This window comes from Gobio gobio (assembly GCF_949357685.1).
Source record: "Gobio gobio genome assembly, chromosome: 3".
NCBI classification, from domain to species: domain Eukaryota; kingdom Metazoa; phylum Chordata; class Actinopteri; order Cypriniformes; family Gobionidae; genus Gobio; species Gobio gobio.
In genome coordinates this window covers 60,138,597-60,162,156 of record NC_137099.1, presented here as the reverse complement: position 1 = coordinate 60,162,156, position 23,560 = coordinate 60,138,597, and the positions used below count along the sequence as shown (strand labels likewise).

The 23,560-nt window shown below is 46.0% G+C and overlaps 1 protein-coding gene across 1 annotated transcript in view; it reads left to right on the top strand.

The window, feature by feature from the left end:
- LOC307122956 (complement C3-like) overlaps positions 1 to 23,560 on the top strand; it is a 70,575-nt gene that overhangs the window by 20,059 nt on the left and 26,956 nt on the right. The window contains exons 9-24 of the mRNA XM_079811301.1: positions 2,221 to 2,323; positions 2,458 to 2,578; positions 2,652 to 2,767; positions 2,884 to 3,030; positions 3,268 to 3,471; positions 3,697 to 3,888; positions 3,963 to 4,115; positions 4,198 to 4,327; positions 4,543 to 4,614; positions 4,778 to 4,975; positions 14,121 to 14,223; positions 14,675 to 14,763; positions 14,864 to 15,003; positions 16,675 to 16,887; positions 17,025 to 17,085; positions 17,309 to 17,392. Coding sequence (XP_079667427.1) covers positions 2,221 to 2,323; positions 2,458 to 2,578; positions 2,652 to 2,767; positions 2,884 to 3,030; positions 3,268 to 3,471; positions 3,697 to 3,888; positions 3,963 to 4,115; positions 4,198 to 4,327; positions 4,543 to 4,614; positions 4,778 to 4,975; positions 14,121 to 14,223; positions 14,675 to 14,763; positions 14,864 to 15,003; positions 16,675 to 16,887; positions 17,025 to 17,085; positions 17,309 to 17,392 — 2,126 coding nt within the window. The remainder of the gene's footprint in view (positions 1 to 2,220; positions 2,324 to 2,457; positions 2,579 to 2,651; positions 2,768 to 2,883; positions 3,031 to 3,267; positions 3,472 to 3,696; positions 3,889 to 3,962; positions 4,116 to 4,197; positions 4,328 to 4,542; positions 4,615 to 4,777; positions 4,976 to 14,120; positions 14,224 to 14,674; positions 14,764 to 14,863; positions 15,004 to 16,674; positions 16,888 to 17,024; positions 17,086 to 17,308; positions 17,393 to 23,560) is intronic.

Here is a 23,560-nt window from a genome sequence, read left to right as displayed (position 1 = left end):
ACGTTCATGGAACCTCAAGGTTAAAAACTAGTTCAAATGTGCTCATTGTGGACATATTTTCCATTTGTAATTGCAAAGCAACTCACAGACAGTGTGTGTTTGTCCAGAAATCATGAAAATAAAAGACACTTAGCTCACACCTTTAGACACTTTAGACAACTTAGTATCTGTAATTCACACATCTTTGGATGGTGAGAGAATCGTGGGATTCAATCCAGGATCTTCTTGCTGTGAGGAGACAGTGTTTCCCACTGAGACACTGGTGCTGCCCTTAATCACAGACATAAGACACACTTTGACTATTTCTGTCAGACGTCTACAGAAGCTCTTACTGAGAATTAACAGAGCTTTAGATGTTGATGTTTATGGTTGAAGTCACCATTGTGGTGGGAAGCGTTTGCTTTAGTTGGTCTCTTGGTCCCCGTATTTGTGTTTGTTTTTCTTTGGATGTTATAACTAGGGTTGGGAACCGAGAACCGGTTCTTATGCAGAACCGAAACTGATTTTTGAAAAATACCAGAACCGCGCGAAATTCCTAAGTTTCGGTTCCGAAAACGGTTCTGGTGCAATGTGTGTGCGAAGCGCTGGAAGCGTATCCTTTCATAGCGAGTGACAGCCAGTGTTGCCAACTCCGTGATTTTCCCGCTTTCCCGTTTTCCACTGTTGCCGCGGGCTGTGTTTCATGTCCGCGGGTTGAAACGATTGTGCAATTGTGCGGGTTTTGTTGTGAAAACCTGGCAACCCTGGCTCACCTCATCATGAATATTAATTACCTTGCCTGCCGCTTCCAGGAGGGCAACGCAGTTCAGCACTGAAAGCCCTCGCGCTACACATTTACGGTTTTGCGTCAGATATTTTCTCGTTGACCACCAGCATAGCGAAGAGAAAGTCACAAGTATGGATTCATTTCCAAAGAATGAATGATAATGAAGCAAAATGTAACACGTGAAAAGTTAATAACATGCAAAGGAGCCTGCACTAGCAATTTGACAAAACATTTGCTACAGCACAGAGTGCCACAGGGCTTATACCAGATTTATAGTGAAAGGCCTATATATATATATATATATATATATATATTTGTCAACCGTTGAGTCACCATGGTTTAGGTAAGCGTTTAGGCACAATTAGGCTACCTTTGTAATGCTGAATTGCAATTTATTATTTACAAGTTCACTGAAAAACTGAATTACTATTAAATTAATATATAACTAATTAATAAATATAACTAATAAATATAATTTATAACTTGGTTTTATTCAGAGACAGAGAGATAAAATGTAATAAGACAATTTCAGAGGTGTTCATTTGAAAAAAAATGTGTTGCAAGAATGGCTTAATTAATACTGTAATATATGTACAGTACAGGACTTTTTTGACATTTCCAACCTGTAAATAAATTTTAGAGCAAGTAATAAACACAAAATGGATTGTTTGAGTAGCGTATTGTGCCTTTTTCCTTTACCACTATTTGTTTAATAATTTTAATGGAACCGGAATCGGAACCGGAATCGTTAGGCGGAACCGGAACCGGAACCGGAACCGGAAAATTTCTCACGATTCCCAACCCTAGTTATAACTGTGTGTGTGAGAAACACAATAGTTATGGCTGAGAAAGCAAAGATAAAGTGACTTCAGGTGTGCAAACACTTCCCACCACAATGGTGACTTCAAATGAAACATAAATATCAACATCTAAAGCTCTGTTAATTCTCAGTAAGAGCTTCTGTAGACGTCTGACAGAAATAGTCAAAGTGTGTCTTATGTCTGTGATTAAGGGCAGCACCAGTGTCTCAGTGGGAAACACTGTCTCCTCACAGCAAGAAGATCCTGGATTGAATCCCACGATTCTCTCACGATCCAAAGATGTGTGAAGACGTAGGCCAGTAAGAGCGGTGCGACTAGACGTCGGTTCGAATCCCGCACGGAGCAGGTTGACTAGGACCGGTGCGACCCGGTAAAAGTGCGGGGGACGAATGTATGTTTTATTAAAAGAGTGGGGGGACGAGGAGGTGGGAGAGAGTGGCTGGGTGGGTGTATCATTAGCAGCAACTAAAGATTGAGCTGGGTGGGACCAGCGTCAATGAAGGAGACTTGAGGATGAGATATACAGTATTGTTTAATATGACTGAAATATATTGTGCTGAAACTGGATGTGGATCTAGCACAGTCATCGTCACTGTTCAGTTTGTACAACAGAAATTGTACGTTCTTTTATAGGTACCTGTTTGGACAGGAGGTGGAAGGAAATGCGTTTGTGGTGTTTGGTGTGATGGACGGTGAGAAGAAAATAAGTATTCCTACCTCTCTTCAAAAGGTTCCGGTGAGAGAAAACTGTCTACAAGTTGGAATCAATCTCATTTCTCCGCACCTACAGGACAATTAAAAAAAAAAAAGATTTTTACCTCATCTTCTAGAGTCTAGACTGATGTTGTTGTCTTTCTCATATATGAATAGATAATGAAAGGAGAAGGTACTGCAGAACTGACCAGGGAGATGATCACCGAGACCTTTAGAGACATGAACCAGCTGGTTGGACTATCAATCTATGTCTCAGTCAGTCTTTTAACAGAAAGTGGTAAGACTCAACAGAGACAGTACATATGTATGTGATTGTTTATGAGAGCTAATTGTCTGTGTGTTTGTTTCAGGCAGTGAAATGGTGGAAGCAGAAAGGAGAGGCATTCAGATTGTGACGTCACCGTACACCATCCACTTCAAAAAAACACCACAATTCTTCAAACCTGGAATGCCCTTCGATGTCTCGGTATAGAAATGTTACTTTACAAACCTGAAGGGTTATAGGAACTTAGGAACAATTTTAACAATATATTAATAGACATGATGGTGGCTGATGTTTTTTTGTCTTGGTTTTATAAAAAGGTCTATGTAACAAATCCTGACCAGACTCCTGCTGAAAATGTGCTAGTGGAGGTCTTTCCTGGAGGGGTCAAAGGTCACACAAGAGCCAATGGCATTGCAAAAGTAACCGTCAACACACCAGGAGGATCTTCCTCACTGCAGATCACTGTAAGGCATAGGATAAATGTAGTTTGTTTATAGTTATTTGTAGTTGTTGTGAATCAGCAGGAATATATATATTTATTTATTTATTTATTTATTTATTTATTTATTTATTTATTTATTTATTTATTTATTTATTTATTTATTTATTTATTTATTTATTTATTTATTTATTTATTTATTTATTTATTTATTTATTTATTTATTTATTTATTTATTTATTTATTTATTTATTTATTTCAGGCAAAGACTAAAGATCCACAATTAGGAGATGTACAGCAGGCAGTGAAGACGATGGCGGCTAAGGCTTATGTTCCCAAAGGGGGCTCCAAGAACTACCTTCACATCGGCATTGATGCTGCAGAGCTTCAGATCGGTGATCAAATGAAAGTCAATCTGAACACTGGACAAAGTCCAGGAGTCAAAGATCAAGATTACACATATATGGTAAAGATTATGGTTATTTGTTATTCATCTGTACCAGCAATACATCAATTACATCAGTATTTGATTACTATCACAGGTTGTGTTTGAAAACATACAAAGTGCTTACATCTTTTTTACTTGTCTGGCTCATTTTTTTAATTCAATTAATCATTATAATCTTATGATTCAAGCAGTGAAAATGTTTTCAAAAATGTATTTAGTGTCTTTCATCTGCCTCATTTTCAGATCTTGAGTAAAGGTCAGATAGTTCAAACAGACCGGTTTAAGAGGAGAGGACAATCTCTAGTGACTTTGTCTCTACCTGTAACCAAAGACATGGTGCCGTCCTTCCGCTTCGTGGCTTATTATCATGTGGGCTCGTCTGAGGTGGTGTCTGATTCAGTCTGGGTCGACGTGAAGGACACCTGCATGGGAACGGTGGGTCAACCATCACAAGAAATGGCTGATGTGCTGATCAACTAGATATGAATCAGTGTCTCTCCTTTTAACAGCTCAAGCTTCAGGTGAAGGACAAGATGAATTACTATGGCACAGGAGATGAAGTCACTCTGAAGATCACTGGAGATCCTGGAGCTAGAGTTGGGCTGGTGGTGGTTGACAAGGCTGTGCAAGTCCTTAACAAGAACAGACTCACTCAGACTCAGGTAAAGGATGTTCCTCAGACATCATGGCACAATCAGCTCTAATTTAAAACACTTGTAATTGGCATCTTTTTTGCATCTCTAGATCTGGGATGTCATAGAGAAACATGACACCGGCTGTACGGCAGGAGGTGGAAGTGACAGTATGGGGGTTTTCAGTGATGCAGGACTGATGTTTGAGTCCAGCACTGCAGGAGGAACCAACACCAGAATAGGTTTTTTTTTATTTTTTTTTTATTTCTCGTATTGTACAGTTTTACTCACTGAATCTTGAATGTTGTACCATGACTTTTCTATTGAGTTCTTTGGTTCCCTGTTTTTTTGGAATATCTATATTTGAGTAGGTTCACAAAACAGATCTTGCTGCTCTTGGTTTCTTTAACATATTTTTTTACAATATGCTAATTCATTAAAATAAATTGTCCTCTAGTGCCTGAGTGTCTTGTCCCTGCAAAGAGAAAACGAAGGGCTGAGAGTCTCCTGCAGATCACTAGTACACTGGGTGAGGAACTGGACTTTACTCTGATTTTACTCTTGCAGAAAAGATCTTCTGAGCTTTTTTACTGGGCTAAAGATCCAGAGCCCTTCACATTTAGTTCAAGGTTTATATTTTAGGGAACTTCATTTTACCTCTCATTGTTCTACACTATCTTATATTGTCTCAGCTGGTAAATACTCTAGTGAACTGAAGCAGTGCTGCGTTGATGGGATGAGGGATAATAAACTCAGCTACACCTGTGAACGAAGAGCCACCTACATCATAGACGGGCCAGAGTGTGTCAAGGCCTTCCTCCACTGCTGCAATGAGATGAAAACCCGCAAAAACACGAAGGCTGAAGAAGAGGAGATGATTCTGGCTCGCAGTAAGTATAAACTAGTTAAGGTTATTGCAATATCTTAAGCTTCTAGATAGCTCCACCATCTCGTGCAGTGCTCTGTGTCAAAATGTGAAGGCTTTTAGGGATGTCCCAATCAGGTTTTCTTGCCCTCGAGTCCGAGTCCGAGTCCGAGTCATTTGATTTTGAGTATCTACCGATACCGAGTCCCGATCCGATACTTCTATAATATAAGTATATACTTCTATATGTTAGTGGGCAGTAGATTATCTGTCATACCTCCTCTCTCCTTTTTTCATCATTCTCTCATTTCTATAAGCCTCCTAATTTACATCACTCTTTCTTTTTTCTTTCTCTTGCCCTGACTCTTCCCCTCCTAAAGCTGAGCTCTGGCTGATGGTCTTTTCATTGTTTAAAGGGTTAGTTCACCCAAAAATGAAAATTCTGTCATTAATTACTTACCCTCATGTCGTTCAACACCCGTAAGACCTCCGTTCATCTTCAAAACAGAAATGAAGATATTTTAGTTGAAATCTGATGGCTCTGAAAGGCCTCCATTGGCACAATGGCACGGTTCACTCTCAACACCCTTAAAAGGTACTAAAGACGTCGTTACAAAGTCCATCTCATTACAGTGGTTCTAAAATAACTTTATGAATCGGCGAGAATAGTTTTTGTGCGCAAAAAAACCCTAAATAACGACTTACATAGTGATGACGATTTCAAAACACGGCATCATGAAGCTTCGAAGCGTTATGAATCAGTGAGCCGAATCATGATTCGGATCGCGTGTCAAACCGTCAAACTGCTAAAATTTGGCGATTCATACCGCTGATTTGACTCGCTGATTCATAACGCTTCGAAGCTTCATGATGCCTTGTTTTGAAATCGTCATCACTATGTAAGTCGTTATTTAGGGTTTTTTTGCGCACAAAAACTGTTCTCGCCGATTCATAACGTTATTTTAGAACCATTGAAGTGAGATGGACTTTGTAACGACGTCTTTAGTACCTTTTAAGGTTCTTGAGAGTGTAAAGTGCCATTGTGCCAATGGAGGCCTTTCAGAGCCATCAGATTTCAACTAAAATATCTTCATTTCTGTTCCGAAGATGAACGGAGGTCTTACGGGTGTCGAACGACATGAGGGTAAGTAATTAATGACAGAATTTTCATTTTTGGGTGAACTAACCCTTTAACATTTGATATATTAAAACAGCTGTCAAATATGAAATGTTTAGTTTGGCTACTTGCATCACCGTTTACTGAAGCGTTGTGTTACTCGCACAGCAGCTTCTGCATATAAAGCCTGCATACTTTAATTTGATTGTTCATCTTAAATATTTTGATATTGATGAGCGGTGACGGTGACAGACCGCAGGCAGGGCATATCAGATAAGAAGATATCCTTGCAGCACTAAAGTAGTGTTAATACTCTATTAGGCAATTATTTCGCAACATTTATTACATTTAACACATATTAACACTTTGTTGCCCTTGACTGTTCTAGTTCCCTTTCGTTCAGTCACTACGACGTAACGTTAGTGACTAACGAATGGGGGTTTCGCTTAGAAGCCTATCAACTTCGAGTTTTGAGAAAACGCCCAATGGCGTGCCAATGCCATGGGGCATGCGGAATTTGCATACGTAGCTCCGCCTCACAGCGTGAGTATATAAGGAAGTACGAGGCAATATCGCATTATGTTTCTGCTTTCGGAGCCAAGAGTACCTACCTCTTCACTCCTACAGCCTTCTGAGACTCTGTCAGCTTCTTCGAGACGAGCAGCTTTCCAGTCGGTGTTGGTGTGACGGCGCGTTCCAGTGATCGCATACTTCCTGCCTGCTGATCTGTGCAGTGGTCTGCATCCAGCTGGTGTGTGTTTCCCTGGGCGCTTCGGCATCGACTGCAAAGTTTCCTCTCACAAAAAGAGCTTGCACGTGACACGTCCTTTTCAGGATGTTTCGTCCGTGCACTTCTGGGTGCGGTAGATCACTTTTTTCTTTCGACGGGCACGAGCGCTGTGTGACGTGTTTGGACTTTCAGCACGCTCAGGCAGCGCTCGTGGATGACTCATGTTCTCTCTGCGGGAACCTGGCCATCTCAGTGCTTCGATCAAGACTCCATGAATTCCGTGCTGATGCCGGAACGAGAGTCCCCTCCGCCACCCCCCAATCTGCGGTCTCCTCTGGAGGCGGCACTTTGGCTGGTGACCAGGGTGATCTGAGGGTGACGGTGTGGAACAAAGCTCCGACGCTAGTTCCTCGGCCCACACCCCCCTCTCAGGCACTTGACCCGGTCCGCGCTCAGGCGTCTACATCGGGGCCGGCTCCTGCTGTCCCGACTGTGGCGTTTGGCGCGGCGGAGGAGGAGGTGATGTCTATCGCCGCATCACAAGGTGGGCTGGAGTCATCTGAGGATGATGATTCGGCTGTGCTGCCACCTTCGGGTGTGCCAGCATTGCCCGAGTCGGACCCAGAATTGACAGCCATGCTGTCTCGGGCCGCCGCAGCGCTTGGACTGGAGTGAAACCCTCCGCCTCAGCCCGAGCGTTCGCGGTTGGATGATTGGTTTTTGGGGGCGGCGCGTCCGGACACCCGTCCGGCCGCTCCTCCAATACCTTTCTTCCCCGAGGTGCATGAAGAGGTCGCGCGTTCCTGGAAGGCCCCGTTGTCTTCCCGTGAACGTTTGGCGGCCTCTTCCGCCTTTACCTCTCTCGATGGAGCCGCGGCTCATGGGTACACTGGGGTCCCCCCAGTCGAACGTTCTGTTGCGATGCAACTGTGTCCACAGAGCGCTTCGTCCTGGCGTGGTGACCCAAAGCACCCCTCCAAGGCCTGTAGGTTTTCGTCATCCCTGGTGGCGAGATCCTATAGAGCTGCGGGGCAGGCCGCCGCTTCTTTGCATACCATGGCAACTCTTCAGGCTTACCAAGCCAAGTTGCTGTGCGATATGCACGAGAGAGGGGCTGATCCAGGACTCAGCAATGAGTTGCGTGCCGCCACCGACCTCGCTCTCCGGGCGACGAAGGTGACCGCACGCTCCCTGGGTCAGGTGATGTCCACAAATGTGGTCCAGGAGAGACACTTATGGCTCACCCTGTCTGATATGCGCGACGCTGAGCGAACACGTTTCCTCAGCGCCCCCATATCACAGGATGGGCTATTCGGCGGAGCGGTCGAGAGCTTCGCCCAACAGTTCTCGGCCGCTCAGAAGCAGACTGAGGCTATAAAGTACATCCTGCCCCGGCGGTCAGCTGCTGCCTCCACCCCACCGCCCGCGCAGGTGCCTCAGCCTGCTCGCCGCCGAGGACGCCCTCCCGCGGCTTCCTCCGCCTCTGCGCCACCCAAGCAGCTGCCTCCACCCGGGCCGCGCAGAGGCAGCCGCAGGAAGGCGTCCCAGTCCGCTCCAGCCCCGCAGCCCGCGAAGAAACGCCAGGCTAAGCGGCGCTCCTGATGCGGACGGCTCAGGGATGGGCAGTTCTTTCCACGAGACGGCGGCAGGGCCGCTCCTTCCCCCGGTGGAGGGCCGGGGGAGAATCTTTTGTTCAGCTGCTGGCCCCCGGGTCAGCAGCACCCTAATGTGGTTAAAGAAAGAACTGACAACCCAATCCCTGAGCCCCCAGAGATCGGTGACGGCAGTGCGCACCACCCTCGGGTCTCGCCACTCTCGTCCCTCTCTGTCGCCAGCCCCCTGGCAGAGCAGACCCCAGTGGAACGCGAGTCCTTCCCTGGTCTCCTCTGTCAGGGCGCAGCCGTTAACCGTGCTCCGACCCGGGGACGCCCAACAGCCTCCCCTGTCCGCGCCGGTAACGCTGCCTCACTGCCCCACCCAGGGTACGTCTGTCGTCCGTATGACCCCGTTGGTGCAGTCTCTGGAAGCCTGGCTTCGGCTTCCGGGGCTGTCCCGCTGGGTTGCCCGGACCATCAGGCTCGGCTACGCGATTCAGTTCGCGCAGGCTCCTCCCCGTTACAGGGGAGTCCGCTATACCATGACCGGGGCCCATGCCCCCGTCATGCGTGCGGAGATTGCCACTCTACTGGCGAAGGGTGCGATCGAGCCTGTCCCTCCAGCCGAAATGAGGTCGGGGTTCTACAGCCCCTACTTCATTGTACCCAAGAAAACCGGTGGGTTACGGCCAATCCTGGACCTTCGCATCTTGAACCGATCCCTTCACCGGCTTCCGTTCAAGATGTTGACTGCGAAACGCCTTTTCGAATGCGTTCGTCCGTACGATTGGTTTGCAGCGATCGACCTGAAGGACGCCTACTTCCATGTCTCCATCCTTCCTCGACACAGACCGTTCCTACGGTTTGCTTTCGAGGGGCGGGCATACCAGTACGCAGTTCTCCCATTCGGGTTATCTCTGTCCCCTCGCGTCTTCACGAAGATCGCCGAGGCAGCCCTTGCGCCCCTTTGGCAGCACGGGGTCCGCATCCTGAACTACCTCGACGACTGGCTCATACTAGGCCACTCTCGAGAGCAGGTTTGCGGACACAGAGATCTGGTTCTCCACCACTTAACCCGTCTGGGCCTTCGGGTCAACTGGGAGAAGAGCAAACTCTGCCCCGTGCAGAGGATCTCTTTTCTCGGTATGGAGATCGACTCGGTCGCCATGTACGCGCAGCTTTCGAGCGAGCGCGCGCAGTCTCTGCTGACTTGCCTCCGACAAATCGAGAGCAAGAATGCGGTTCCACTGAAACTATTTCAGAGGCTCCTGGGGCATATGGCATCTGCAGCCGCGGTAACGCCGCTCGGATTGCTTCATATGAGACCGCTTCAGCACTGGCTTCGCGATCGAGTCCCGAGATGGGCATGGCAGTCTGGCACGCTCCGGGTCCAAGTCACTCGGGCCTGCCTACAGACACTCACCCCGTGGTCGAACCTCAGCTTTCTACGGGCCGGTGTGCCCTTAGAACGAGTTTCCAGGCATGTTGTCGTATCGACGGATGCCTCTGCCACGGGCTGGGGTGCCATGTGCAATGGACAAGCAGCCGCGGGCTCCTGGACAGGACCCCAGCGCCTCCTGCATGTCAATTGCCTCGAGTTGCTGGCAGTACGGTTCGCCCTGCACCGCTTCCGAGCGTTGCTGAAGGGCCAACATGTGCTTGTCCGGACAGACAACACGGCCGTAGTAGCGTACATCAACCACCAGGGCGGTCTACGCTCCCGCCGCATGTCTCAACTCGCCCGCCATCTCATCCTATGGAGTCAGAAGCGCCTGAGGTCCCTTCGTGCTGTCCATATTCCGGGAGTCCTGAACCACGCAGCCGACGAGCTCTCGCGGTTTCAGCCTCTCCCGGGAGAATGGAGACTCCATCCCCGGACGGTTCAGCTGATTTGGGAACAGTTCGGCGACGCACAGGTAGACCTGTTTGCCTCCCACGACTCTTCCCACTGCAGCCTGTATTATTCCCTGACCGAGGGCACGCTCGGCACGGATGCACTGGCGCACAGCTGGCCGCGGGGCCTACCCAAATATGCGTTCCCCCCAGTGAGCCTACTCGCACAGCTTCTGTGCAAGATCAGGGAGGACAAGGAGCAGGTCCTTTTGGTCGCCCCGTACTGGCACGGCCGGACCTGGTTCCCCGAACTCATACTCCTTGCGACAGCCCCTCCCTGGCCTATTCCTCTGAGACCGGACCTCCTTACTCAGAGACGGGGCACCCATTGGCACCCACGTCCCGACCTCTGGAACCTCCACGTGTGGCTCCTAGACGGGACGCGGCAGGTTTGAGTGGCCTACCACCTACTGTGGTCGCCATCATCACTTCCGCTAGGGCAGAGTCCACTCGGCATGCCCATGCGTTGAAGTGGAACCTCTTCGTCACCTGGTGCTCTTCCCGCCAAGAAGACCCCTGGAAATGCCCGATCGGGTCCGTGCTTGAGTTTCTCCAAGAGGGGCTGGAGCGAAGGCTGTCTCCCTCCACCCTCAAGGTATATGTGGCCGCAATATCTGCCCACCACGATCTCTTGGAGAACAAAAAGGTAAGTCAGCACGACCTGGTCATCAGGTTCCTGAGGGGAGCTAGGAGACTGAATCCTCCTCGCTCCCCTCTCGTACCCTCTTGGGACCTCGCAGTAGTGTTAACTGCTCTGCAGAGACCTCCCTTTGAGCCTTTGCGGTCGGTTGATATTAAGTTTCTGTCTATGAAGACGGCTCTGCTGACCGCATTGGCCTCTGTCAAGAGGGTCGGGGACCTGCAGGCATTTTCGGTTGACGAAGCGTGCCTGGAGTTCGGGCCGGCTAACTCTCACGTGATCCTGAGACCCCGGCCTGGATATGTGCCCAAGGTTCCCACCACTCCGTTCAAGGACCAGGTGGTGAACCTGCAAGCGCTGCCTTTGGAGGAGGCAGACCCAGCCTTGGCATTGCTCTGTCCAGTACGCGCCCTTCGCGCCTACGTAGACATGACGCAGTGTTTCAGGACCTCAGACCAGCTCTTTGTCTGTTATGGTGGAGAGCGGAAGGGAAGTGCTCTCTCAAAGCAAAGGCTGTCTCACTGGATAGTGGACACCATTGCTTTGGCTTACCAGCAGCAAGGCCGACCATGTCCCCTTGGTGTGAGGGCACACTCCACCCGGAGTGTGGCCTCCTCTTGGGCTCTAGCGCATGGCGCCTCGCTAGCAGACATCTGCAGAGCTGCAGGCTGGGCGACACCCAACACATTCGCCAGATTCTATAATCTCCGAGTGGAGCCAGTGTCCGACTATGTACTCGCCCCCCCGAGGGGCCGGTGATGGACCAGGTTCAGGTGTCTTCGCTTGCTCGCCACTCCACTCCACGGACTGGATACGTGCGATATTTCCTCAGGTGAGTTCCCCGAGAGCCCTGAGCTCCTCCAGCACTGTCGACGCCGACATCAGGTCAGTCTGCCCTTTCGAGCCCAGACCCTCATGTCCGGCCAGGTGCCCCATGTGCATGGTTCCCTCTGGCGACCCCCACATGTGTATTTCACCGTAAGTCTCCGCAGTGAGCGCGTTTCTTCCCTTGGCGTGTCCCCGCCACCCCTAGGGTTAAAAATCCACCTTCGGCTGGTACCCTAGAGATCTTCCATATGCAACCCTCTCCGGGTCATATGTGTCTCTTAAGTCCTCCCCACGGGTAGGCATCTTTGGCATTCCCTCACTGGGATATGCTTCCCAGTGTACCTTGGTATTCCTGTGTTAAGTGGGAGTCCTTCGTCCGTACTAGTCTTACGACAGGGTACTCACACTTACGCAGGGCACTGGAAGACAGCTGAGTGGCGGGATTATATTGGGACCCCCATTCGTTAGTCACTAACGTTACGTCGTCGTGACTGAACGAAAGGGAACGTCTCGGTTACGGATGTAACCCTCGTTCCCTGAGGAGGGAACGGAGACGTAACGTCCCCTTGCCACATCGAGCTGTGTTGCCTGGTAACATAATGCGATATTGCCTCGTACTTCCTTATATACTCACGCTTTGAGACGGAGCTACGTATGCAAATTCCGCATGCCCCATGGCATTGGCACGCCATTGGGCGTTTTCTCAAAACTCGAAGTTGATAGGCTTCTAAGCGAAACCCCCATTCGTTAGTCACTAACGTTACGTCTCCGTTCCCTCCTCAGGGAACGAGGGTTACATCCGTAACCGAGACGTTGCTTCTATTGCTCTCATTTGTAAGTCACTTTGGATAAAAGTGTCTACTAAATGACTAATGTATTATGTACACCTCGTCAAAATACAGAGGTCCAGACCTCATATTTTTCTACGGTCATCGTGTAGGCAGCCTAGTTTACCTCAACATTTCAGTTTACATGGTCGGAGCTATTCAGTCTTGTTCAGCTAGTTTCTCCACAGAGCCTTTACTGTACACAATATGTTGCGCTTGTATCAAATTCAAATGGATAAAGCAACTGCCTGGTGCTCGTAACTCGTTATCACTTCAATAGAGCGGCAAAATCGCCGAACGAGTTCGTCAGCGATGTGTGTGAGACGATCCAGCTGCTCTCGTGCTTCGAGTCTGTTGGATGCGCTCGCGCTTAATATGTGGGGTCGTGGTGGGGTTTGGCGAGCGGTGCTCCAGGAAAAGTTTAGGTTCTCCCGATCGACTGTCAATCATTTCCTCGGCCAATCACGGGCCCCCTCTGTGCTCGGGCCCTGGGGCTTCAGCCCCAGCTAGCCCTTATGTTAATCCAGCCCTGTACATATATACAATATATACGAGTCCTGATCGGGAGGTAACGTCTGATTCCGATTGAGTCTCAAACCACGTGATCTGGCCCGATTTCCGATCACATGATCGGATCGGGACATCCCTACTTTACAGTGTTTTCATGATGTTCCCTAAACTGTAAGTGGCACTTTCACAACTATAATGTCCATTTAAGTTCACATTTAAAGGTGCACTGTGTACATTTTGGCGGTATCTAGTGGTGAGGTTGCTAATTGCAACCGCACACCACTCACCCCTCCCTTTCGCACATAGAGAAGCTATGGTGGCTAACACAGGACAAAGATGTTGTCTTCTGAGACAACAGAGAGTAGCTAGCGCTCTGTAGAGCAGTTTGTCTGTTTAGGGCTACTGTATGAAACATTCACTATAAGGGGACCCACGGTGTGTGTAGATAGAAATGGCTCATTCTAAGGTCATAAAAACATATATATACACCACTTTATACACCACTGAAAACATAGTTATGTATATTATATTGCATTTCTGTCAGTAGATCCTCATAAATACTACACACTGCACCTTTAAGTCAATTCAATAGTGCTTTATACAATCAGCATCACAGTAATAAACTGGAAAATTACATTTACAACTTACATTTCAGCTATAAAGCAGATGTACAGAAGACAATAATATTATTATCCATCTGTGTTTGGTGGTTATTTTTCATGTATTACGCATTTAAATGATCTAAAACTACAATGTCTTGGTTCTCTTCAGAGGCTAATCTGTAAGATTTTAGTTTTCTGGTTTCATTAAGATAAATTTGACACAGTCAACACTCAATCAGCACATTATGAAGCCAACTCGAACTCAAACTTGCATGAGTCCAGTGGCAGTGACGGATACTGGTATTTTGAATCTTGTGTACTTTGGAAAGTAGTTGTTTATGAAAGTGGATAGTCATCAGAGTGAATAATGACAAAATGTATTTGATTATCGTTATCTGATGTGCTATTGTTTTTATCTGTTACAACAGGTGATGATGATGACGACTTTTATACAGACTCTGATGAGATTGTGTCACGAACCCAATTCCCTGAGAGTTGGCTTTGGGAAGAGATTGATCTGTGCGAGAATTGGTGAGTATTGTAAGAGACTATTAGACAAAAGCTGTAAATGAAGCCTTACAAAACAAAGAGCATGCATTGTTTCTTAATGATCTTTTTTTTATATTATGCATTTTATGCACTAATCCTCACTAGAATTAGTTTATTTTTAGCTGCAAGGAAAGCTGAAAGTTAATAGGAAACCAGTAATGGGAACACCTACTAGCAAACTAACTATGTTCTAGGTTTAAGACCAGTGAGGAGTTAAGACTAAATATTAGAGTGGGGACACAGTTTCAAAATAATGGAAAGGAGTGCAGAATACAAATTTTCTATTTTCTATATTTAATGTGCTTATAATTTGAAAACACCTGAATCTTGTCCTAGTGAAACATAATGCTTTTAGGTTTCCCTATTAAGCTTTTTAGCTTGTAAACAACCATTTGAAGAGTAATTTAACATTTCTCCTTTTCTCATATCCCAGTCCAGCACCATCCACAGATAAAGTGATGTACCTGAAAGACTCCATTACTACCTGGCAGATCTTGGCTGTCAGTCTGTCACCAACTCTTGGTAAGATGAAGCTGTAAACACAGGATACATGATCTGAAAACATCATCATCCAGAATCTGCTGCTTTAAACCCTTCTGTCTGTCTGTGTTCCTCCTCAAAGGCATCTGTGTGGCAGAACCTGAGGAGATTGTCGTTTTTAAACACCTTTTCATTGACCTCAAGATCCCTTATTCAGCTGTGCGCGGTGAACAACTGGAAATCAAGGCCATTATTCACAACTACACCCCAAAGACACAGAAGGTAGATCTGATCTGTTATTAAAAATACATTTAGATTTATGGTATACTGTAGTAAAGCTTGTTTGTACGGGAAGAAGGAGGCGGGAACCGGCGGACGTTCAAACAAACTTTAATTAAACAAACACAAAATAAAATGTCGGCGACAGCCCCTCGCGGACGACTGTCGCCTACATACAAACAACACAAATGAAAATAAAAAGCTGCAGCCCCTCACGGACGACTGCAGCGAACATATAACAAAACATAAATAAAATACAACATAAAATCCAGGCCTGGTCCTCTCTCGTCCCTCACTGTCGTCGCTCCTCCTTTATAGTCCCTCACTCCTCCGCGAGGGCCGAGATCGCTGCGGCGCGCAGCTGGTGCTCATCCTCCCTGATGAGCGCCGCCTCGTCCCACCCTCACGGTCCCTCGGCCTCGCTGCCTTCGCAGGCCGGGGGGTACTCCCGAGCCTGCGCTCTACCCCCCCCCCCCCCCCCCTCCCCGGGGGCCCGATCACGGCGGCCGCGGGACCTGGGGGTAAGAACAGCGAGGTGAGAGAACGGAGCGAGGAACATGAGGAGCGACAGAGACGAGAGAGTGGAGAGAGAAAAAAAAAAAAAAAAAAATTCTGGTCCGGTTCCCAGACACACTGCCGCTCGGTCCTCAGCTAGCCGAGAGGCTCTTCCTCGCGGTGCCATGCGGTGGTACTGGACGGCTCGACACTCCTCCGCCCCCTGGCGGCCGGCGGTGGCTCCTCCTTCTGAGGGCGGCCGGAAGCAAGTCCCCGTCCCGCGCTCCCTGCTCCTCCCCAACCTGGCGGACGGCAGCAGGCTTCGGCTCCGGGCAAGCGCTGGGGACTCCTTCGCCCCCTCGCGGACGGCAGCAACCCCACCTCGACCCAGGGGCGCGGCAGCGAGCTCTCCGTCCCACCGACCTTCATCCGCTCCAGCACCACCGCTTCGGGCAGCCGCTCGCGGACTTCTCTCCTCCGCGCTGCCCGAACTCCGCGGCACCGCGATCCCCCTCAGCTGCGAGGGCTCTTCGACAGCGTGTCCCTCCTTCCTCCCGGGTTTCGGCACCACTGTAGTAAAGCTTGTTTGTACGGGAAGAAGGAGGCGGGAACCGGCGGACGTTCAAACAAACTTTAATTAAACAAACACAAAATAAAATGTCGGCGACAGCCCCTCGCGGACGACTGTCGCCTACATACAAACAACACAAATGAAAATAAAAGGCTGCAGCCCCTCACGGACGACTGCAGCGAACATATAACAAAAGATAAATAAAATACAACACAAATTCCAGGCCTGGTCCTCTCTCGTCCCTCACTGTCGTCGCTCCTCCTTTATAGTCCCTCACTCCTCCGCGAGGGCCGAGATCGCTGCGGCGCGCAGCTGGTGCTCATCCTCCCTGATGAGCGCCGCCTCGTCCCGCCCTCACGGTCCCTCGGCCTCGCTGCTCGGCACATATACATTATAACTTTGTGCATCATAATAATCATTTCTGCTTGAGTCAAGTCATTTACAGGATACATGGATTCTAAAACTCATTTAAATTTTTAAGCTGGTTGTGACTCAAACTGAAGAAAAGTGTAGGATACTGATCATTGCTTTTTTTATATTTGATTTACTTTGGAGGAAGTTTCCTCTAGATATTGAAGTGATTTGTGTCTCGCTCTCTGTTTTCTCAGGTGCGTGTGGAGTTTAAGGAGACTGAAAATGTTTGCAGCTCTGCCAGTAAGAAAGGCAAATACAGAACAACAGTAAACGTTGACAAAGACTCCAGCATATCAGTCTCGTATGTGATTATTCCCATGACTCTGGGAAATCACATGATTGAGGTCAAAGCTTCAGCATATGATTCTCACTACACTGATGGAGTGAGAAAGACCCTGAAGGTGGTGGTACGTCTGATGGAAATTCTGTCACTTTTCATTGGATTTGGCCATTTCTTAATATAGTGATTAATAGGTGCTTGTCATATTTTGAATAGACAAACTAGAGCACCAGAAGTAGTTAACTCTCTTTCTCTCTCTTTCAGTCTGAGGGTGTGCTGGTTCCTTTACATATCCAGAATGTGGAGCTCAATCCTGTTAAGAATGGTGAGATATACTGTCAACCATGGAAACTTTATACTTCATCATAAAATCATTGAATGTCAGTTTACTTCTATCCAGACACGAATATCATTATAGTTCCAGCCAACAAGATTTCAATCAACTGCTCTTCTTCTTGCTCAATACTCATACAATATCTGATCAGCACATGACTCACGACTCTTTCTTCATCTTCCTGTTCTTCTGTTTCTCATCTCAAACGGATCAGGGGAGAAACCTATAGTTGTTAGAGCTGAAATACCAGCTGATCGGGTTCCAGACACACCTGCTAACACCTACATCTCAATTACTGGTAAGGAAAAAGGTGTTTTCATGATTGTTTAATGATTATTTCTTGAAAGTTTTGTATGCATGTTTTCTTTAAAGAGAGATGAAGCCTTTATCTACAGCCATTTGATTACATCTGTCTATTCCCCCAACACAATGGCGTAGTATGTTCGATTCTAAGATCGATCAGGGCTCGGCTCCCTGAATGGTTGGAAGAGATGGCGCACCTTGATATTTATAGAGAGCAGCTCTTTACTCTTCAGAGATTTCACCTTTATCATCACAAGGTCTTTGGGCACATTGGGTAACAAGAATCCTCCAATGTATTCAATCCATCCATCTCAACATCTTTCCTTTGGACACCATTCCTCAGGTCTTCTTGAAATATCTATCTCCATGTCTTTGATCTTTTCTGCGTCCTCCTTGTGGGGTCCCTTCATAACTGTCTTTGGAAGCTGATGTTTGTGCAATTGTAGGAAAGTGAGGCTCATCTTTTGCACAGTCACAGTTTCTGGGATTCGTTGAGTCCCACTTCACCTTTCTCTGTTAGTTTCCATGTTTCGCTGGCGTAATTGTGATCAGGATGATGGTGATATTGCAGAGCCTAACCTTGGTCGATGCATATATGGTCAGCGTATTCAATTGGACGTGTTTTCTGGAAAACTACAGACACTTTCCCTATTCGGTGGTTGACGTCTGCCTCTTTCCCTCCATCAGTGGCCACTATGCTCCCAAGGTAGATAAACTGCTGTAATCAAACCATCAGTGGAGCATTGGTCTGTGCACCTCCCCTCGACTGGTCTTTTCTCCACTGATTCTCAGTCCAATCTAGTCGAGGCTGATGGTCACTTGCAGACGCTTTGTCTCAGCTGACGGAGATTGTGTATTTCAATTTATAATCGGGAATGCTGTTCTATGGTAAGGCAATTGGTGAGGGTATACTTAAACTCATGTTACATCAGATATAATGTTGAATAGACCCCATGAGAGGGAGAAATAATGCTTAATTATTAATCTCCCCCTTAAGGGTCCCACCCCAGTGATGGCCACTTGTGCCTTAAAAGGTACAATTTTGTACTTTTTCTTAAAGCAATTGCGTTTGGGCACGGTAAAAGGTAACCGTGCATAGTGTGAGTACACCCTAAGGCAACAGCATGTACTGATGCACTAAATAAGCTTAAAGATATGCAGGTTGCTGATAGACGATAAGCTTAGGACAGAATATACAATTACCAAAAGCCTAAGCAACAATACGTTTCATATAATAAACAAATTCCTTAAGCAGCATGTTACCGATAAATACTAGATAGCCTTAAGGAATGAGTATATGTGCTAATATTCCCAATAACCAACATGTTATCATTCCAATGATAACCAGAAAGCCTTAAGCAACAGCATGTTTCCTAAAAACAGCTTAGCCTTAAACAAAGAGAATGTTTCCATGTTTCCAATGATAAACATAAAATCCTTGCAAACAAGCATGTTTCCAATAAGACAGATAACAGCAAGTCAAAATGATAAGATGAGCCTTAGCAGCTGCATATTACTGAAATTTAGGTACACATGTTACCAATAACCCAATAGCTTTAAGCAATGAGCATGAAAATAAAACTTAGCTTAGTTTTATGAAGACATTCAGTTGAATGGAGTGTGAAATATAGCCAGATGTGATGGGATGCTTAATGTCCTTACACAATAAAATCCCCAGTGTTAAATTAACACTGCTCAGAGCACATATGGTCCCACACTACAGAGTGTTAAAGTAACACTGAATCAGTGTTGAAGTTAATGAGATAATTAAGAGATTAATTAAGTTATGATTGACCATTAGTGATGAGCACCTGATGATAATGAGCAAAATCACTGAAGGAAAGAGAAAAACACAAGAACTACGACTGATTTTAAAAAAGACATTAAATCTCTGAAGATCTCAGCAGAGGAGGATTAAACAACTCCACAAACAGCATTACCAGCTTCACACATTACTATCCAGACTGACTTTATGTCTGTTATACGTCTACAGAAGCTCTTATTGAGAATTAACATAATTTTTTTTTTATTTTGTTTAGAAAACTGTTAGTTTTTAATGTGACCATCATGGTGATCAGTGTTTTCTTTAGTTGGGCAGTTTGATGACTTTTTAATGTTAATGTTTTTCTGGCTGCTGTAACTGAGTTTGCTATGGCAAGAAAAGCAAGAGTAAACACAATCAGATGCTGTCGGCTGCTCAGTGATAAGAATATGATCATTGTGTAGTGATTGAATTAATTTATCTCATGACTGAGTATGAACAATATACTATTAACTTTTTTTATTGTGATCTAGAAAAGAGCCAGCACAGTTTTAAACAGAAAAGCTGAATACGTTTTCATAAAGATTGTACACTAAGCACTTCTAACTCCTGCGAGATGTACTCACACACAGACATCAATAATCTGCCTATGAATCTCAACAATGGTGACATGCTTCATGCCGCAATGCATTCTTGGAGCCATATATGAGTTTTGCTTAATGCACCCAGAATGCATTGCGGCATGTCACCATTGTTGAGTTTCATAGGCTGATTCTTGATGTCTGTGTGTGAGTAGCAGGAATTGGACGTGCTTATTGTGTGATGTGTTATTAAACTTGAGTATAAAACTTATGTATAAATGTTTTGATAATTGTTTAATTTATCTGATGAAAACACTGCTGGATCTCCTGCTGTAGAGTCACAAGGCTACTATAATCAATGACTCTCAGAAGATCAGCAAATAAGGCACTATATGATGATAACAACTGTATCATAAACAACAAGCATCAAGTTTTGCTTGCTGTTCTCACCATATAAAACAGTTACAGCAGCCAGAGAAAAATTATGTTAATAACTCAAAGGGTCAAGAGCCCAACTAAAGTAAACACCGATCTTCAAACAAAACTATTCTTTTCAATAAAACATCAACATCTAAACCTCAATAGACGTATAACAGACATAAAGTCAGTCTGGTTAGTAATGTGTGAAGCTGGTAATGTTGTTTGTGGAGTTGTTTAATCCTCCTCTGGTGAGATCTTCAGAGATGTAATGTCTTTTTTATAGTCAGTCGTAGTTCTTGTGTTTTTCTTTTTCTCTTTTCTTCAGTGATTTTGCTCATTATCATCAGGTGTCATCACTAATGGTCAATCATCACTTAATTAATCTCTTAATTATCTCATTAACTTTAACACTGATTCAGTGTTACTTTAACACTCTGTAGAGTGGGACCATATGTTCTCTGAGCAGTGTTAATTTAACACTGGGGATTTTACTGTGTATTGGTATCATACTCCTTCATGTTGGAAGGGCCGATCTCAACTGAATTTGTTCTTGTTGCATTCACATTACTTCAGCAAGCTCATGAGCATAGAGTCCATTGCCATACTGTAATGATATATAAAGCGATGACATTTGTGCGGGGAAAAATCTTACATCTGTTTGAAAGCTGTCCTCCTGAATGAGTGTTTTAACGATTTAACTTGGGGGCTGTCTGCAAATGTCTGAGCAATAGAGCGTTTAAAGCTCTCTTGAGAAAATGCCTCGCGTCGAACTAGAAACGAGTGTCTGTACAACAGACTAGTGACCGAATAGCTGTCTTAGCATGTCTGAAAGCTGACTTAACAAGTGTCTGTGCGAGTGACTGAAGCTAGCTTAACACGTCTGTACTGAAGCGCAAGTGTGTGAACTGAAAGCTGGATTAAAGCATGTCTGTGCAACAGACTAAAGCAAGTGAGTGTACGGATTAATTTATGCCTTTATTAATCGTAGTGGGAGGAGTTCCGGATCAGCTGTGAGCTGGCTGTCACGCCATGGTCTGCCAGAACTACTTCATCAGTCGCTCAAACTACATTTATTTGATCTTCAATATCCACGCTATAAGAAAATTCTTTGAAAATCTGCAAAAAGCTGCAGTTGTGCATTTTATGTATCATTAATCTACCATCTTAATTCAAGCTGCTGTTTTCTATCAATTTAGCAGATTGCTGAAAACTTTAGCTTCCTTCACTTCTGATCCCCATTAACACATTTTACTGTGGGACTTGGTTTTAAAGTATGGTTTTACATTAGTCATTTGAAAATGATTAAAAACTTAACTGTCAGTGTTTTTCAAATTGGCCAGTGACAGAGTATGTTTTGTAAACGCAACCTTAATAAAGCATTTTAATTCGGTGTAATAGTTCCCTCGTTTCCTTTTTGTATTGATTACAAATCCTGCAAATTCATATGTGTTAATCTTGAAATATGACTTCAAACATTTGTTTTGACTTCAAACAATCTCTATCGCGCCCTCACAGCTCTGCCTCACATTGCGCTGGACTTCTTTATCGCCCTTCACAGTATTGATTGTCTATAATCAGTTTAGAAAGGCTATTCTGGAATGTAGCATGCCTTTAGAAATATATTCTAGCTAGACCCTCAGAACTCTCCCTCACATGAGCTGCGTTCCATTTCAGAGGCTGCATCCTTCGAAAGCTGTATTCGAAGGCCTTTTACATAACTGTGGTGCGCAGAAGTAGAAACCATTCACAAATATTATCCCTGCCCTGACACATATCGCTGTAGAAGCTGATTAGAACAAAACTTCTTGGTTACTTATGGTATCCCTCATTCCCTAAAGGAGGGAACGTAAGCGTGGCGTGGAATCAACACTAGGGGGGTCATCCATGGGAGCCCCAATCAACTCTAAGAGTATCAGAATAGGCCAGTGAAATGTGGAATTTGCATGCCAGGCCACGCCCCACATACAGGTATATACAGCAATACACACTTCAGGTAACATCTTGTTGTGTTAGGAGGGACACCATGTCTCCGTTCTCTCCATGGTTATGAGGGTTACCGTATGTCGTGTTCGATATGTTGTTGAACCGACACTCTAACCCACCTCCATTCTTGGGTACGATGAAGTAGGGGCTGTATAACCCCTTCTTCATCTCGGCCAGGTGGATATCTTGGTCCTTCGTTAAAAGGTTTGCGATTCCCTTCTGCAGAAAACACCATGAGTGAGTGTGCGTGTATGTATGTGACCCATGGACAGAGGACCTCTTTTTGTGACATTGTAAACCTTTTTGTGACTCCTGGTGGGAGTGAGGCTCGCCTGCAGTACGGGGGTAAACAGATCCGCAGCCTCTCCATCTCAGGGCTGCTTCAAAGCCTTACGAGGATTCTAATTGGTCTGTTGACAGGGCCTGGGACCTTGGGGTTCTGACTTCCTTGGAAGCAAAGCCACGCCAAGGCAGGATGTGTTTGATGTATGTTTCTTTAATGCGAGAACTGTTGAGCGGAGTCTTCTACAGTAACGCAGAAGTGGCCGCCTTGGGGCGATGGAGTCGTTGAGAAATTTTCTCGGCATCCTTCATCTCGCCAAGGTTTAGCCACAGGTGGCGCTCCTGGACCACCAATGTGTACATTGCCTGCAATCGCAGTTTCGGCAACAGTTCTGAGTCGGGACTACCAACGTGCAGTTCTTTCAACGCTTTGGCCTGGTATACCTGCAGGAAGGCCATTGCATGCAGGGCGGAGGTGGCCTGGCCAGCAGCAGTGTAAGCCCTCACCGTCAGAGACGAGGTTAAGTTACTGGCTTTGGACGAGAGCCTTGGGCATTTCATAAATGTACCACAATAGCACAAGTACCCCCACACTGCTCCACCATCGAGGGTAGTGAGGATGGAGGAATCAGCAAAGTGTGTTCTGCTCCAAAACGGTGGCTTCTGTGTCTTTGTGATTTCCTTGTGTAAAATGAAACCGGAGCGGTGTGTGATTTGCTCATCGCACTCCGACCCCAGGAACCAATCATCTAGCAAGCACGGCAGCAAACTCAGCATCAGATTCATACTGCGCTATCACACTCAAAGTTGGAAGCCCAGGTGAAGTCATCAGAATCAGAAGGCAAAAGCCCACCCTCCGTTGCTGCGATTGATAACTCATCATCTCTGTGAGTCCCTAATGACAAATTAAGCTCACTCATGTGTGAGCCGCCTAACTCATCTACACAGCAAAATCCCCAGTGTTAAATTAACACTCCTCAGTGTACATATGTGTCCACACTACAGGGTGTTAAAAGTAACACTTAAGAAGTGTTAAAGTTAATGAGATAATTAAGTGATTAATTAAGTCATGATTGACCATTAGTGATGAGAAACACAAGAACTACAACTGACTTCAGCCACAGCTTTAGATGAA